The sequence below is a fragment of the Tenrec ecaudatus genome, chromosome 5 (genome assembly GCF_050624435.1).
Source record: "Tenrec ecaudatus isolate mTenEca1 chromosome 5, mTenEca1.hap1, whole genome shotgun sequence".
Classification (NCBI taxonomy): domain Eukaryota; kingdom Metazoa; phylum Chordata; class Mammalia; order Afrosoricida; family Tenrecidae; genus Tenrec; species Tenrec ecaudatus.
In genome coordinates, this window is record NC_134534.1 from 105235589 (window position 1) to 105252290 (window position 16702).

Sequence of the window (16702 nt, forward strand, 5' to 3'; positions counted from 1 at the left end):
AGCTGCCAACCATACATATTGAAGCCCAACTTGTAACCACTATACCACCAGAAGGCTACTTTGGGTACAGTATAGCAACTTCTAGTAGGTTTTTATCTGTATTTACTTTATTTTTATCTTTATCTTTAGGCGTTTATACCATGATATTAAATATAAATGCTATCTTCTGTTTTCAGGGAAAAAAGGACAAATATATTTTGTATTTTACTTCTTTTGTTTCCAAGCTGTTCAACAAGTATTATCTATTCCATTGTTCTGTGAAATCGTCCATAGTTTTCCTTATGATTTTAAAAAGACACTTTTATTGTGAATTAGGTGAAGGTTTGTAGCACCAGTCTTAGTTTTATTTTTTTTCCAATCATTTTACTGGGGACTCCTACAACTTTTATCACAATCTATATATACATCCATGTATCAAGCATATTTGTAAATTTGTTGCCATCATCTTTCTCAAAACATTTGCTTTCTACTGGAGCCCTTGGTATTAGCTCCTCATTTTTTTAGAAATTATTTTATTAGGGGCTCATACAACTCCTATCAAAATCCATACATATATCAATTGTGTAAAGCACATTTGTACATACATTGCCCTCATCATTCTCAAAAATTTCGCTCTCCACCCAAGCCCCTGGCATCAGGTCCGCGTTTTCCCCGCTCCCTCTCCACTCCCCCCTCCCTCATGAACCCTTGATAATTTATAAATTATTTTTTGTCATATCTTGCTCTATCCCACATCTCCCTTCCCCCACTTTTCTGTTGTATGTCCCTCAGGGAGGAGGTCACATGTTTTCTTAGAAATAGGTTCCCCCTTTCCAACCCACCTTCCCTATGCCCTCCCAGTATCCACTCACGCCACTGGTCCTGAGGGGATCATTCGCCCTGGATTCCCTGTGTTTCCAGTTCCCATCGGTACCAATGTACATCCTCTGGTCTAGCCAGACTTGCAAGGTAGGATTCGTACCATGACAGTGGGAGGTGGGGGGTGGGGGGGTGAGAGGGGGTGGGGGGAAGCATCCAGGAACCAGAGGAAAGCTGTATTTTTCATCATTGCGACATCGTACCCTGACTGTCTCATCTCCTCCCCATGACCGTTCTGTAAGGGGATATCCAGTGGCCTACAAATGGGTTTTGGGTCTCCACTCCACAGTTCCCCGCTCATTCACTATGGTAAGATTTTTTGTTCTGATGATGCCTGATACCTGATCCCTTGACACCTTGTGATCTCACAGGCTGGTGTGCTTCTTCCATGTGGGCTTTGTTGCTTCTGAGCTAGATGGCCACTTGTTTACCTTCAAGCCTTTAAGACCCCAGGCGCTATATCTTTTGGTAGCCAGACATCATCAGCTTTCTTCCCCACATTTGCTTATGCACCCCTTTGTCTTTAGTGATTGTATCTTGGAGGTGTGCACCCAATGATATGATTTTTTATTCTTTGATGCCTGATAACTGATCCCTTTGGCACCTCGTGTTCACACAGACTGGTGTGTTCTTCCATGTGGGCTTTGTTGCATCTGAGCTTGATGGCCGTTTCTTTACCCTCAAGCTTTTAAGACCCCAGATGCTATATCTTTTGATAACCGGGCACCATCAGCTTTCTTCACCACATTTGCTTATTCACCCGCTTGTCTTCAGCGGTGGTGTCAGGAAGGTGAGCATCATAGAAAGCCAACTTAGTAGAAGAAAGTATTCTTGCATTGAAGGAGTACTTGAGTGGAGGCCCAATGTCCATCTGCTACCTTAATACTAACCTTATAAATATATGCACATAGTTCTATTTCCCCATCCTCGTGTATAAATATATTTGCATATAGACCTCTATACATGCCCTTGGCCTCCCAGCTCTTTCCTCTGTTTCCTTTGACTTCCTTCCAGTCCGACTATCATGCTCAGTCCCCACCAGGGTTTCAGCAATTCCTCTTAGTTGCATTACCCTTGATCATGCCCATCCAGACCTCCCACATCCTCCTTACCACCGATTTGGATCACTTGTTGCTCCCTTGTCCCTGGGTTTATTAACACTACTACCTTTCCCCCACCTCCCCGTCTCCCATGTCCCCACGGAACTATAGGTCCCATTGTTTTCTCCTGCAATTGTTCATCCAGCCTATCTTTTTTAGACAGACCTGTGGCAATAATAGCACGCACAAAAACAAGACAGAGCACAACCAAGCAACAATATACAACAAAACAACAACAAACCAATGATGAAAAAAAAAAAAGCAAAGCAAAACACAACAAGAAAGAAAAGCTTGTTGTAAGTTCCAGGATTGTTTGTTGGCCTTTAGGAGTGTTTTCCAGTCCAGTCTGTTGGGGCACCACGCCCTGGCCCCAAAGTTCACCTTCAGTATTCCCTGGGGACCTCGCTGCTCCATTCCCATGTTGTTCTGCTGTACCCTCATAATGTTTTGCCTCAGTGCGGTGGGATCCAATCGGGTGCAATTCCCTCACTGTGTTTCCGGTGTTGTCACCTGTAGGGCTATGGGTCAGTGAGGGACGCCATGTCTCACAGTGAGGCCAGGCATGTGGACCTCTCTGTCAACTGGTTGTTTTAATTGGGAACATCAACCTTCTGGCCTGGTGGGCCATGATGTGCTCCACTCTCTCTTCCCCCCCCTTCCTCTGCTCCTGTGTGATACTATCAGATATGCCCCTCTTCCAGAGCTGTAGATTCAGTGCGGTCCTTTTGAAATAATTTTTTCTGAGGGGAAGGGCAGATGTCCCCTTAGTAGTTGGGTTGGGGCCGGCCCCCCAGACTTCTCCACTGGTTCCCTGCTCCATGCTGGCATGTTGCATTCACATCTTGGAGCATCGGGTTCAAATCTGGTCCCTCTTTCCCTGTGGAAACACAAACAATACCCTCCCCTTGGGTGGGTTAGTGCCCTGTGCCCCTGCTACCCTTTTCTTTTTTATTATTATTTTTTTTCCTTTCCCCACTTCCGTTTTAGTTGTCTACCATGTATATCACTGTGTTTGGTCCTCACCCCAGGAATATTTGTATATCATAGCTTTTTCCCTGTGCCCATTGTGCCTTTTTTTTTTTTTAAAGCTTACCTCAGCAGCCTTTCAAGTCTTTCTGTATTTAAGTCAATGATATCTTGAGGTCTGTTTACTCTTTGGGTGAGGTTATTCTATGTGGTGGTTTCTTATTTATGCTTGGTGAGTGTTTTTCTTCTGCCCATACTGGTTCGGGAAGGATCTTTTGTAGGGCTGGGTTTCTTCTAACGTATTCTTTGAGTTTTTCCTTGTCTGGGAAGACTCTTCTCCATCTATCTTGATCGATAATTTGACTGGGTAGAGTATTCTTGGGTTTGCATTGTTTTCCTTCAATTTTTGGAATATGTTACTCCACTCTCTCCTCTTCTTCATAGTTTCTTCTGATAGGTCTGAGCATATCCTTATATGGGAAGCTTGTTTTTCCCTAGCTGCTCTCATAATTTTCTCCGTTTCCTCAAAGTTGGATAGTTTAACTATTATGTGCCTTGGTGACTTCTTCGTGGCATCCAGTCTTGCTGGTGCTCTTTCAGCTTCCTGAATGGTTGCCTGGTTCTCATTCACTAAGCTGGGGAAGCTTTCCTCCAAGAATTCTCTCACTATTGTTGCAGATGACTTCTTTGTTGTGTCTTCCTCCGGTAAGCCAATAATTCTATGTTGTTCCGCTTCACAGCATCAGACATAGCTCTTAAGTTTTCTTCACCTTCTGTGATGATCTTATTAGATTTTTGTTCGTATTTATTAAAGTCTGCTTGGCTGTCCACCAAGTCACTGATGCGGTTCTCTGATTCCTCCAGTCGCTTCTCGAGGTCCGTGCGTGTGCTACTGGTTTTTGTTATCTCCTCCCTAAGCTCCTGTATTTCTCTTTGATTTATGGCTTTTACCTCTTCTATCATTTCATCCTTTTTCTGTATTGTTTCCCTCATATCCTCTATGACTCCAGGTAGCATTCTGAAAATTTCTTTCTGTGGCAGCTCAAGGTCTGCTTCCTCTATGCATGTCATTATGTTCAGGACATCTTTGGTATTGCCATTTGTTTCTCCAGTTTTTTGTTGAGGTCGTTGGGGCTGATGGCTGTTTGTGTTGCATTGTTTTAGATGAGCCAGGCGCCATTTTCCAAGGAATCCAAGAGCACTGACTCTCTCTGGGAGACTTGTAGGAGTGCTTCTTTGAACTGCCTACAGCTAATTTCACTATGGAATTAACCTACCACTTTATCTTCCTGTGGCTTCCCTCTAAGGGGAGTGCCCCAGAAGGGTTGCCTGCTTTGGTGTTATGGAGGTTGGGCAGAGGTTCCTGCTGCAGTGTTGGCCTAGCTGCCTTATGCTCCCAGGCACAGAGGCAGGAATTCCCCAGTAAGAAGTTGAGCAGAGTATCTACACAGGGTGGAGCTCACCTAGCTGGTTTTGGTACAGGCATAAATGCCCTAGGCTAAAGGGAGTGGTCTGGAGGTTACCCATAGAGTGTGAGAGACCAAGAAAGAGGCAAAGAAGAGGGAAAAAAATTAAAAAGCAAGCCAGATGAGCCTGTTGGGGGGGGCGGGGGGAGGGGGATATAGTGAAGACATAGAAGCAAAGCAACAACGTCGCTGAGTCTGGATCCCCGCCAGTGGAGCTCCAATGGTTTAAGTCTGTGCTCCGAGGCAGCGTCAGAGGCTAGCTTTGGCTGTGCTGAGTAAAGGCCCCTGTGCATCCCTCCAAGACCAAGGGGGGGGGGGAGGGTGGGAGGATAAGGGTCTAGTCCCTGCCCCGAGGAGGGTAGTGGCAAACTGTGGCTGTTGTTGAGACCTAGCCACCCTACAGGCTCCACATGGTCCTGGCTCCAGCAGAGACAGTGGCAGGACCAAGGTTAAGCCTCAGCGGGCTTCCACTGAGGTAAGCCAAAAGCCCCCAGCCCATCAAAACCCCATGGGTCTGTGCCTACTTATCTTTATGATGCTCCTCCTGCGTTCCAGCAGCGCTGAATTTCCCTCTAAGCAACTCTCCTGGGCTGAATTCTGCAGAGTCCCTCTGGTATGTGTTACTCTGTCGCCATCTTGCTGGAAGTCCCCCAATCTTAGTTTTATATTCAACAGTTCATATGTTTCATTCATTGAGGTCCCTTGAACGTACCATCACTTATTTTACTTCTTCTTGTAGTTCCTCTTTCCATTCCTCCTTCTGTCGTAACCTGTTGAGCCTTGTCTGTGGGTAAATGCTGGCCTTTTGATCTTCACTATTTGGTTATTCCAACATAGGGGTAAACACAGTTCCATACCTGAACGGTAAGGGTCAAAACCTTTGGGGTCTCACCAACTTTTGTGATTTTGCGTTCTATTCTACATTTTTTTCCTACTCTTTCCAGAACCTTCTAACGTGATTATTTACAAAGAAGTTGGTAGTGGTAGCCAGGTACTATCTGCTTCTGCTCTCAGAATTGTAGAGATTGATGTTTGTGTGGTCCATTTTTACATTGCCCTTATTGTCATTTTTGTTTGGCACAAATTTTAATCATTTTCCACATGGTAGACCGATATGAAATTTGTCACCAAATATATAATGAAATTATATAATAGATTTATATTTTTGTTTTTATTTAAACTTAAATAGGTTTTTATTTAATTTTAGTTAAAAACAAATGAACTCTGATGTATTAGAAAATGAAGTTTTAATTGGTTTAGGATAGTGGGCCAGTAATATAAGAGAAGTGGTAGGAATTATCATAGCTATATAACTGGAATTAAGAAAATTCATTTGCTTATAATTTTCACTATTATAATTTATAAAATTCAGTATGCTTGTTGTTTGTTTATTTGCTTGTTTTTGCTTTAAAAATACTAATAATTATCCTGTGTTTTATCTTGGCAGATGGTTTATTGTTCTTTGACAGATTTCCAGAAAGCTGTCTATCAAACAGTGTTAGAAACAGAAGACGTAACTTTAATACTCAAGTCTTCTGAGCCATGTACCTGCCACAGTGGTCGAAAAAGGAGAAATTGTTGTTATAAGGTAAGTATTATAGTATGATTATCTTTTCTACCTGGCTTTTAATTATCCATTACTTTTTTCTGGTGTCAGGTTAAATCACAAATAAATTAACTTCTCCCAAGGTAGGTCTTTTGATACCTCTAAAGAAAAACGAAAAACGGTAATAGTTTTCAAAAACATTGTAAGTTATTAAATAGTTGTTACATATAAAATACAACATCCAAATATCTTTTCCAAAAGGTGTTTTTGAAAGTAGACTTTAATTTTATATTCTCCCTTTTAACTTTCCATGGAAATATACTACTTTCATCTTGGCATGGTATTTTATTTTTAGGAAATTTCTTGCATATTAATAATATCTAACATGTGTTCTTTGATATGCTTAAAATATTTTGATATGACATAAGTGTCAATTTAATATAAATTGTATTTCTGTGAACTAGATAAAGTATATTTTACTTTTATTAGATGCATATTTGTTTGTACTTTTTTAACCTTTTGTCTGTATTTCCTACTCTTTTTCTAATCTCTGTTTTATTATCAAGTTATCTGCCAAATATGTATGTATGTAGAAGGGACCTAAGCAAATATTTATCTGGCTTAATATCTATTCCATCTCATTTATTTTGCTTCTTGGAGTTACTTATTTTTATGAAAAAGCTGTGTTCCCTAGGAAGCCTTGCACCATACCTGGCAGGAGAGAGTTAAAGCAACCATAGGACATTGTCACTGCGCAGAGTCCTCTTAATTGCAGAGTTTCTGTCAATCACTTTGTGTCCTGAGGATAACGACTGAAACCGAAACTTTCTATTTGTTGTATTAAAAACCTCACTGGAGTAGCATTGACCAAAAGTGTGATTTCCTATTAGTGATTCCTGTATATTTATTTTATTAACAGTTGACCGTCTGTTTTATGAAGTGATTTATTTTGTAATGTAAGCAATTGCATATCTGTGTTAATAATTTACTTGTTTTTGTTTTGTATTTTTCTGATTGCAGACTAATGCACAAGGTGAAACTGTGAAAACCTTGTATTTCAGTTACCTGGTAGTTCTTCAGAAAGTAGCAAACCATGTCGCTCTACTTCAGGTGGCGAGTGCCTCTGAGCAGCAGGTTTGGGTTGGAATTTTTTATTCCTTTGTGATGTTACTTGGTATAAAAATTTTACATTTCTTGTAAAATTTCTCTTAAAGGAGCCCTAGTGATACACAGTGAAGCACTCAGCTGTTAACCACTTGAATCAGCATTGACGCTTTGGCACTTTAACAACAACCTAAAATTTCCTTGGAAAATATCCTTAAGTTCTTTTTGTCTGACATTTAAAAGAAAATTGGCTTACTCGTTTTTAAATTTAGGTGTGAAAGAATATGCAGACTTACTTTTTAATCAAAGTGAAAATTTTTTATTTTAATTAAAATCATACTTTTCCGTGATGTCTCTTGCAATGTTCATAGATTTATTTTCTCTTATATCATTTAACTAAATAATATTTGGTGATCTGTTCACATTCTGTTAGTGTGCCTCATAACAAATGTGTAAACTGCTGAATTTAGATGAGAATTTTTAATAGTATATTAAATATTAGCGGTATTCTCCAAACTGGGAAAAATCAATAATTTGTTTAACTATAAATGCAATAATTTCTTTTGGTCATGTTCAATTTTTTCATATTGCAGAGTACAATAAAAATTGTAAATTTTCTTAATAACTCAATTTTTAAACATTATTTCTTTTGCATTGTTTCAATGGTATTTAAATGTACTAAGAATTTAATAATCTTAGTATTTTGTGCTCTTTTGCATCAGTATCTAAGATTTTAGCAAAATCATTCTTGCATAACAGATTAAGATGTTTTGCGGTATTTTCCTGCCTTATAAAAAGGCAAAATCTCAGAGTAATTTCAGTTTACATGGATTTACATAATGTTAGATGAAATTTATTCTCCCTTCCCCCTACCTTTTTCTTTCAAGAAAACACTTATCAACAGGATATGTGACCAGGTATTTTCCAGATTCCCAGATTTTGTTCAGAAAAGCAAGGATGCGGCCTTTGAAACAATTTCTGACCCAAAATACAGTGGGAAAATGAAGGTAACTATTTTTTTTTGCAATTGTACACTGACAGAACTCATATAGAAAATGTTTATAAAATCATTTGGCAAGTGATCATATGGCATATATATGATCAGAACAACTGCCCCGTCAGTGAAAAAGAGGGTGGCTGGAGACACTTTGTAGGTGTAAACCCACCATGCACCTAGGTATTCATGCCAGTTGTTCAAGTTTTCCTTAGGTTTGTATTGGAAATGCTCTTTAATAATATATGCTATTGTCATTTAGATATGAGCTTGATCTCAAATGTTCAAGGCATATGCATTAGAAATAATGCTACAAAGGAGGATGGGGATAGGCATTCCTTTAGAAGCAGGAAAAAGAACTTCTTAAATAGTTAATGGTAGGCAAAGCCTCTATGTCTAGTTAAACTTTTCTGCCTCATATTTTTACTTGCTCATCCAGATTATCAAGGGTGCTGGTAGAGCTGTGAGTTGGTGCTGGGCACCTAACTAGAAGGTGGGTAGTTCAAACCTACTAGCTGCCTTGTGGGAGAAAGATAAAGGTATCAGCCTCAGAAATCCTCTATAGGGTCACTTTGAGTATAATTGGTTTTAGGCTTTTTGGTTTATCTCGAATAGATCAGCGGGTCTCAACCTGTGGGTCGCGCCCACTTTGGGGGGATGAGCAGCTCTTTCATAGGGGTCACCTAATTCATAACAGTAGCAAAATTACAGTTATGAAGTAGCAATGAAAATAATTTTATGTTTGGGGGTCACCACCACATGAGGCCCTGTATTAAGGGTGGCAATATTAGGATGTTTGAGAACCACTGATCTAGATAAGTTACTAAATCTTCCCATTGAGGACAGGGAACATTTATTTTATGCAGGGAAACTGACCTGTAGCATACGGTTCTTGGTGTTAAAAATAAGATTTGATTTCACAACCATGGTCCATGCTTCTGAGTATTGTACTAGACTTTAGAGATTAAAATGTTAACTATTTCCAGCCTTCTTGAAGCAAAATTAACTATCAACAATCTTTATGGATTTAAAATTTTTTATAGAGCAATCCCAACTTTATAATTTAGAAAATATTACTTATTGTTTTGGGCAGATAGAATGAGAAGGAAGTACTCAAAATAACATATTTTCCCTCTTAATATTCTGGAAATGTTTTAAGCAGGTACATTATAGAAGTTCACCATAGTTTTAATTGCCTGGAGTCTCCTAATTGTTTTTGAAACTTATGTATGTATTTTTAAAATAAGTTTCTGAAAATATCATGCTTTGTTATCCCAACAAATAAGCTCAATCCCATAATTTTCTAATAATAAATCTATTTTTTGATTATGGCAACATAAGAGCTATAAGTGTCCCCAGTGAAATGATTTAAATAAATCTATTTTAATCATTTTATTGACTTTTATATATTTAAAAATAAAAAATAAAAATACAAAGCCCAATTTAGAACTGAGCCTTTATTCTAGAATTTAAAGCAGTGAAGTATTTTCAGAAATCCTGGCATTCTTTCAGAACTGCTTCATCCATTCTTACTCATTTCTATTTTATCCATTGGGACCATCACTACGAGGTTGTACATTTTAATTAAGTGGAATTTTCTACCTCTGCATTCCACTCTCATAATACATATGTCCATGAAATAAATGATTTACTATGTACTTTTATTTAGAGTTCTGAATCTTAAGAACGGTGGCATCTAGGTATATAGTTAGATTTATTTCATGTTATTATGCTGCTTAGAAGGGGAAAGCAGGCACAACTTGTTGCTAGAGACAGGGTAGGTGTGTTGATATGTGAAGGGAGCAAGTGATTATTAGTTCAGTGAAGAACTGACAAAAGAGAGCTGTGGTAAGAAGTCATGCGGCCTCTTTAGGATGGGTTTGGTTTCCTCCTTTGATGAACAGCATGATCTGGTGTTGACATACTGATGTATGCAAAACCTGAAAGCCTATCATGAAATCATTGCCTATGAGGTTAAGAGTGCCAAATAACTGCGTCATGTGTACTTATTCCACCTGTAAAAGATACTGATCCTTTTAAAAAGCTTCATAGCTGCTGGGAACCTCGACATCGCATCCACTGTGGCCTTCACTTTCTCAAAGCGAAATACTGAACTCTAACCCTTCCTCTTGAGCAGCAAGATCTCTGTTGACCTCAACAGGCCATTCCAGGATATGGTTACAAATTGGCTCTTGTTGCCCTATTAAGAATCCTCATATTCTTTCCCCTGGTAACTGCTAGAGTCATTGGTTGGGGATGGGGGTAGGGGGGGGTGAGCACAGGGAGGGGGAAACTAGGAAATCCAGCTTATCCAGTACTCCAGTGACATCATGGCTGCCGTCATCTTTTGAGACCAGTAGCTGATGAGTCTGAGAATAACTGAGATTCCTTAGCTGTGAACATCCCCCAATTTCAGGCTGAACTTCTTTACAGGTGGATTTTTTCGAGTCACAATCTACTCAGTGGCAATGAATTTGATGTTTTGTTTTTTGAGCAGATGACCACTGGATGATACAGTGTTTGGTCTGTATTATTAAGATTTAGGCCCACATTGTCATTTTGAAGTTTTCTGGTAAGGGATGTTAATGTTCATTTAGTTAATAAATCTATTTTTTTTAAACTTGCCTCATAAAGAACTCCAATTTAAATGTATTCTCTTTTCTTATTACTTGTTTTTTGCTCTTTTTGTATAATTCAAGAATACAGAAAATTCACAAATTAGTATGAAACTACTCCTAGAATTCTGTATATCCTCTTGATTTAAAATGTTAATGGTTTATAATGAAATTCAAGGGTACACACTTGATGTACAATCAGTTGTTTTATTTTTAAAAGGCAGTTGACTCAATGGCACTGGGTTATGCAAATAAAACATGTTCTTCAAAGATTTAAAATGTAGTATGCTTAATCTGTGACACTTTTATTCACCTTTTGATTGACTATCAAAATAGAATTTATGGTTTAGATTTCATAGCTTTTGGGGACTTAGGGTCAAAGTTAGCATAGCACAAAGATAGTATATCAAATATAAATTTTACTTAACTTAAAAGCTTGAATAAATAAAATTGCTTAAAGTATTATTGTGTAATTTAGAAAAACCGTAGCCTTACTATAGAAAAGAGTGTTTCTTCTCCATTTTGGATTATTTTCTATGGTGTTCTGGACCTGTCATTGCCAGATATGGAAATAACTCTTTAAAAAATAAGTGTTACTATTATACCCTAGTCTTTGGATTATTTTCTTCCTTCCAGAAAACTCTGTGTGTGTGGACAGATTACTGACAATTTGAAGTCAGATTTGAATCTGAATGTCAGGGTGTACTGCAAGTAGAGAAAAAGAGGGAGAAAGTGAGATGAGGTATATATCTGACTGCTAATTAAAAAAAATCAAGATTTTTAGAACCTACATGTAACTGAACATATTTCATTGCTTCTACTTAGAGAAAATTTAAATACTTCCTAAAAGGAATATTATTCTTAACATATTGTAGGTATAAAGAAAATGTATTTTGGAAATTAAATCAATCCATTTAAATGCATCCCATGATCTAAATGCTTCCATTTTATTAAAACCAGATGAGATGAAATAAAAATCTTGGGAAACTTAACATCCTTACTGAAAATATGATTATAAATAACATTTGATGTAATATTTAATACTTTATTTCTCTAACTTGACAAAAATGAAAAGAATTAGAAAAGCTGACTGAGTGTATTGTTGTATAAAAATAACTTTTATGAAATTCTCAAGTGATGTTTCTCTGTAGAAGGCGTGCTTTTAATTGAAACCGATTCTCTGCTGTTCTGTGTGGTTCATTTCCAGGTCCTTCAGCAGCTTTTAAATCATTGCAGAAAAAACAACGATAAGGTTCTTCTTTTCTCCTTTTCCACCAAGGTGAGTTTTGTTTGAAGTGCATCCTGGTCCACCTCAGTCCAAAGTCTTAAAGCATAAAGCCCAAAAGACACCAGCAGCTTCCAGCCACAGACTCATTCTCATAGACACTGTAGGAACTGGTGGTGCGGTAAGCATCATGAAGTTTGAAACATACATAAAGCTCACGCCAAAAAGCAAACTCAGGTGCATTTTTATTTTCTCTTGATGTGTTTGTAAATAATAACTGTTCTTCAAGACTCTGAGTTAATTTAGAATTTAGAAAATGACACGAATAATGTAGCTATATGTAAATGATTTAGCCAATATTATTTTTGATATTTATCAGTTATTTCTGTTTTTTAAAAAACAGGACAATTGATACCCTCTCACCTGCCTTTGGAAAGGTTACTAAAAGTTAAAGTCAGTTTCAGGATAATGGAGAAAACTATGTGGGCCAGAAATGAGGAAATGATCAGTTGCTCTTGTAACTATAAGAAAGAGTTGATCTCTATATTGGTATGGAAACCATTCAGCTCACAATTAGTATCTGCTGATCCTTCATCTAGCTGCTTGATGTGCTGCAGCAGTACTGCATGGCAGCCGGGCTTGATTTCCGACGACTTGATGGCAGTACAAAATCAGAAGAAAGAATCAGAATTGTGAAAGAGTTCAACAGTACACAAGATGTTAACATATGCCTCGTCTCCACAATGTAAGGATAATCTGATAACCATTTTTATCTAATTGCTTTTAAGATTCAGAATGTTTTTTTATTGGTAACCACTTCTTTTTTTATATTGCCTCTGTTTATATTTTATATTATTTTGTTTATGTTGCTTTGTTTTATTTTGCTTTAAGGAAAAGTAGCAAAAAATACCATTAATTATGGCTCAATCTACCATCTTTTCCTTTATCATGAAAGAGTTCTTATGTTAATCTGGGTTTATATTGCTACTAATTAAAAAATTGATCCTTCCTGGGAATTTTCCATTTTTATAACTGGATTACAGAATCACTTATAGCCCAGCTTCCAAGTTCTGCTTACAACGCTCTAGAGATCTTGATGGGCCAGATGTTTTGCATCCTATGCCTCTTTGTTATCTCAACCATAGCAATTCCACGTTTCATAGGTTGTATAAAAGTTAAAATTGGAAGATTTACGTCAATGTAAACACGTAAGTAGAGTTAATTCCGTTTTTGGTGTCACAAATCCATAGATTTCGACATCTAACATAAGATTTCTTTAGATTCAATCTCTTCTATTTATAAATGATCAAGGGTTCACGAGGGAGGGAGGGGGAAAAATGAGCTGATACCAAGGGCTCAAGTAGAAAGAAAATGTTTTGAGAATGATGATTGCAACAAATGTATAAATGTGCTTGACACAATGGATGTATGTATAGATTGTGAAGAGTTGTATGAGCCCCCAATAGAATGATTAAAAAAAAAGAATTTCAAGGGATTTTAAAAAATTAATCTGTAAAAAGAAATAAGTAAAATGAAATCAGGATAGAAGTATCTGAAAATTAGAAATAAGATGATGTATGGAATGAGTGAGTATTGTTATTGTTAGGTGTTGTCAGGTCAGTTCCAATTCATAGCCACCCTGTGTACAATTGAGCTAAATCCTACCCAGTGCTGCACCATCCTCACAATCACTAGTGTGCAGGAGCCCATTGTTGCAACCCCTGTTGCAGTCCAACTCCCCGAGGCTCTTCCTCTTTTGGGCTGACTCTCTACCAAGCACGATGCCATTCCCTACGGCATCTCATGTCCAAAGTACACGAATCAAAGTCTTGCTAGTCCTGCTTCTAAGGAGCATTTGGCGCTACTTCTTCCTCCAAGACAGATTTCTTAATTTTTTATTATAGACTATGCTACACTTAATAATATCAACTCAACGAAAAGGGCAGTGAAGAAAGTGAAGTGATGGTACTTTGAGATCATGGAAATGGATTGAAATGGATGTGAATTGGGGAATGTAAATCTAGGATTTATTCTGGGAACTTTCACCTAATTCACAATTAAATTTAAAAAATTAAAAAACTCAAGATAGATTAAAAAAAAACCCAATTGTACAACCCCAAACTATAAAGATCATCAGAGGAAACATAGGGACAAACTTAAGGGACCCACAATGGTATAAATATACTAGCAAGCATAACTAAAAATATACAAACAGTAGAAGACAAACTAAATGTTTTGGACTTCCTAAAAATTAGGTAATACCTGTAAGAACCAAAAGTTTTCACCAAAAGAGTAACATTGGCTCTATTTACTATATTGGGAAAGGAGTGGATTTTTAAGAGAGGTTCCAAACTGAGTTGTCATATAAGTAGTGAGTGCATGAATGTAGAACTCAGGAGAGGGGCTTGTAGGGGTGACATATGGTCTCCACAGGAGAATGTGGAGGAAGGTGAAAAGATGAGTTTAAAGTGACACAATACATAAAGGCAACTTCAAGAAACAATGCAGCAAAGAAGCAGAGAAGAGTTACCAGTGAAGTAGCTGGACAACCACTATAGTGCAGATTTATAAAAAACAAGAGACAAGGGTATTTAGAAAAGAAAAGAATATTCACCTGTTTTGAATTCTGTTAGGGTGGGGGTGATTAGTAGAAAGAATCTCTGGATTTGGCTTTCATTGGTGAGCTTTTTCATTGGTAGCATTTTAGGAGTGATGATGGGGGAAGGCAGTTTATAGAGAGGTAAAAAAGAATGGGAGACAACGAGATGGAAATCTTAACTTGTAACTTTCTTTGCTAGCTATGGTGGAAGTCAGTGAAATAGAGGAATTGATTAAAAGGGAGTGTGGGTTTTATGGTTTTTAAGATAGAACTTTGTTGATAAGAATAATTCAGTTAACTTAAATACTGTAAATTCTTATTTTGAAGTTTTTTGGAAAGTATATTTTGTATGATGGGTTGAGATGAGGTTTGATGTAGAATGTCATGGGAGCATGGTAAACAGACAATTCAAGCCAAAGAACCTCACTATTAATAAGAATGCCAGTTCTGATTCCCAGTGTCTGACATAAAGTGCCAAAACAACTGGACTGTAAAATTAATAATGCAGCGTCAAAATTGTTAACAACTGATGGTATACAGATGACACAGTTTTGTTTGCTGAAAATGAGGAGCCTAGGTATTTTTGATGAAGATCAAGGATGGCAGCCTTCAGTATGTATTAAAAGTCAATGTAAAGAAAATAAAAATCCTTACAACTGGACTAACAGGTAAGTAACATCATGGTAAACCTAGAACAGATTGGCCAGGATTTTATCTTTCTTGGATCCACAATCAATACTCATGGAAGCAGACGTCAGGAGATTAAAAGAAGAGTTGCATTATGTAAATCTGCTGCACTTTAAATGTTGAAAAGCAAGGAAGTTACTTTGTGAATTATGGTGCACTGGACCTAAGCCGTGATCCATTTAGTTGCCTCATATGCATGTGAGAGTTGGACGCTGAACAAGGAAGACCGAAGGAGAATCCATGTGTTTGAATTATGGTGCTGGTGAAGAATGTTGAAACTACCACAGATTGCCAGGAGAAGAAGCAGATGTGGTTTTGAAGAAGTACCGCCCGAATGTTCTGTAGAGACAAAGGCAGGGGAGACTTCATCTCACATTCTTAGGTCATGTCAAGAGAGACCTGGAGAAGGACATCACTCTTGGTACAGTAGAGAGTCAGACAAGAGGAAGACCCTCAACAAGGCGGATCAACTCAGTGGCAGTAACCAGGGCCTCAAATGTCAGCGCACTGGCCCCGGGCCAGGCACTGTTTCATTCTTTTGTACATAGGGTTGCGTTGAGTTGGTAATGATTTGAGGGTCAGCTAACAACAGCCATCAGCTAGTTGCCTTTACTTTGCTCAACTTGAAACCAATTGGTGTATCAAAAATCTGAGACTTTTAGTTATAATGTTTTTATTATCCAATGAAAATCTTGACAAGTGTTATACATGTTTTAGACTCCAAACTGCCCAGATTAATTTTCTTCTGAAAATATCAATGGTGAGTTAAAAACTGACAAATCAGTATGGAACCTTGTTTCAAATGAAATACTCTTCAACCATCTACTTACTGTAATATATTTGGATGGCCCTTTTGTGGTGGAAGTTAAAACGTGTATATACTAGATCACTTAGCTAACTAGATAGTATGTATGGGTGGTCCTTATAATTACTAAGAAATATTTTTATAAATTGCATATTTACCCTGAAGTTTACAAAGTATTAGGTTAATAATAATAGAATTTCTAATAATGAGCCATATAAGCATTAGCCAAGGTTATGTTTGGCAAATAAAATGAGTATTTTTTCCTTTACTTTTTATTGTGAATTGGGTAAAGATTTAGAATAGGTCATCCGTTTTACATTTAACAATTCACTTTGTTTCAGCTTATCTTTTTCAATTCTCTCTGTGAATCATCACTTATCCCACTGAACTTTGCCCTTTAGTAAATGCTGCCCTTTTGATCTTAAAGTGTGGATTATTCTAAGGTGTTCATAGCTCCCTAATGTTATAGGCCTATCTGTTCTTTGACTGAAAAGTGAGTTGGGGTGGGTTCAATTCAGACCTGAGGTGTAATTAAGGTCTATAGTCTTGGAGTTCCTTCCAGTCTCTATCCAACCAGTAAGCTTGGTTTCTTTTATGATTTTGAATTTTATTCCACATTTTTCTCTCACTTTGTCTAAGACCTTGTAATGTAAAACCAGTATTTTGATGGCTCCGATTCCAAATTAAAAGGGGTCCAGTAGCCTAGTGTATTGCGATTTGAGCTGCTAACCGATTCC

At 37.6% G+C, this 16702-nt stretch overlaps 1 protein-coding gene across 4 annotated transcripts in view; it reads left to right on the forward strand.

Moving 5' to 3' along the window:
• Window positions 1-16702, forward strand: part of ERCC6L2 (ERCC excision repair 6 like 2) — a 167210-nt gene that overhangs the window by 48558 nt on the left and 101950 nt on the right. For all 4 annotated transcript variants that reach the window (XM_075549800.1, XM_075549802.1, XM_075549803.1 and 1 more), the window contains 5 exons: window positions 5838-5978; window positions 6957-7070; window positions 7928-8047; window positions 11857-11928; window positions 12474-12619. In XM_075549800.1, coding sequence (XP_075405915.1) covers window positions 5838-5978; window positions 6957-7070; window positions 7928-8047; window positions 11857-11928; window positions 12474-12619 — 593 coding nt within the window. The remainder of the gene's footprint in view (window positions 1-5837; window positions 5979-6956; window positions 7071-7927; window positions 8048-11856; window positions 11929-12473; window positions 12620-16702) is intronic.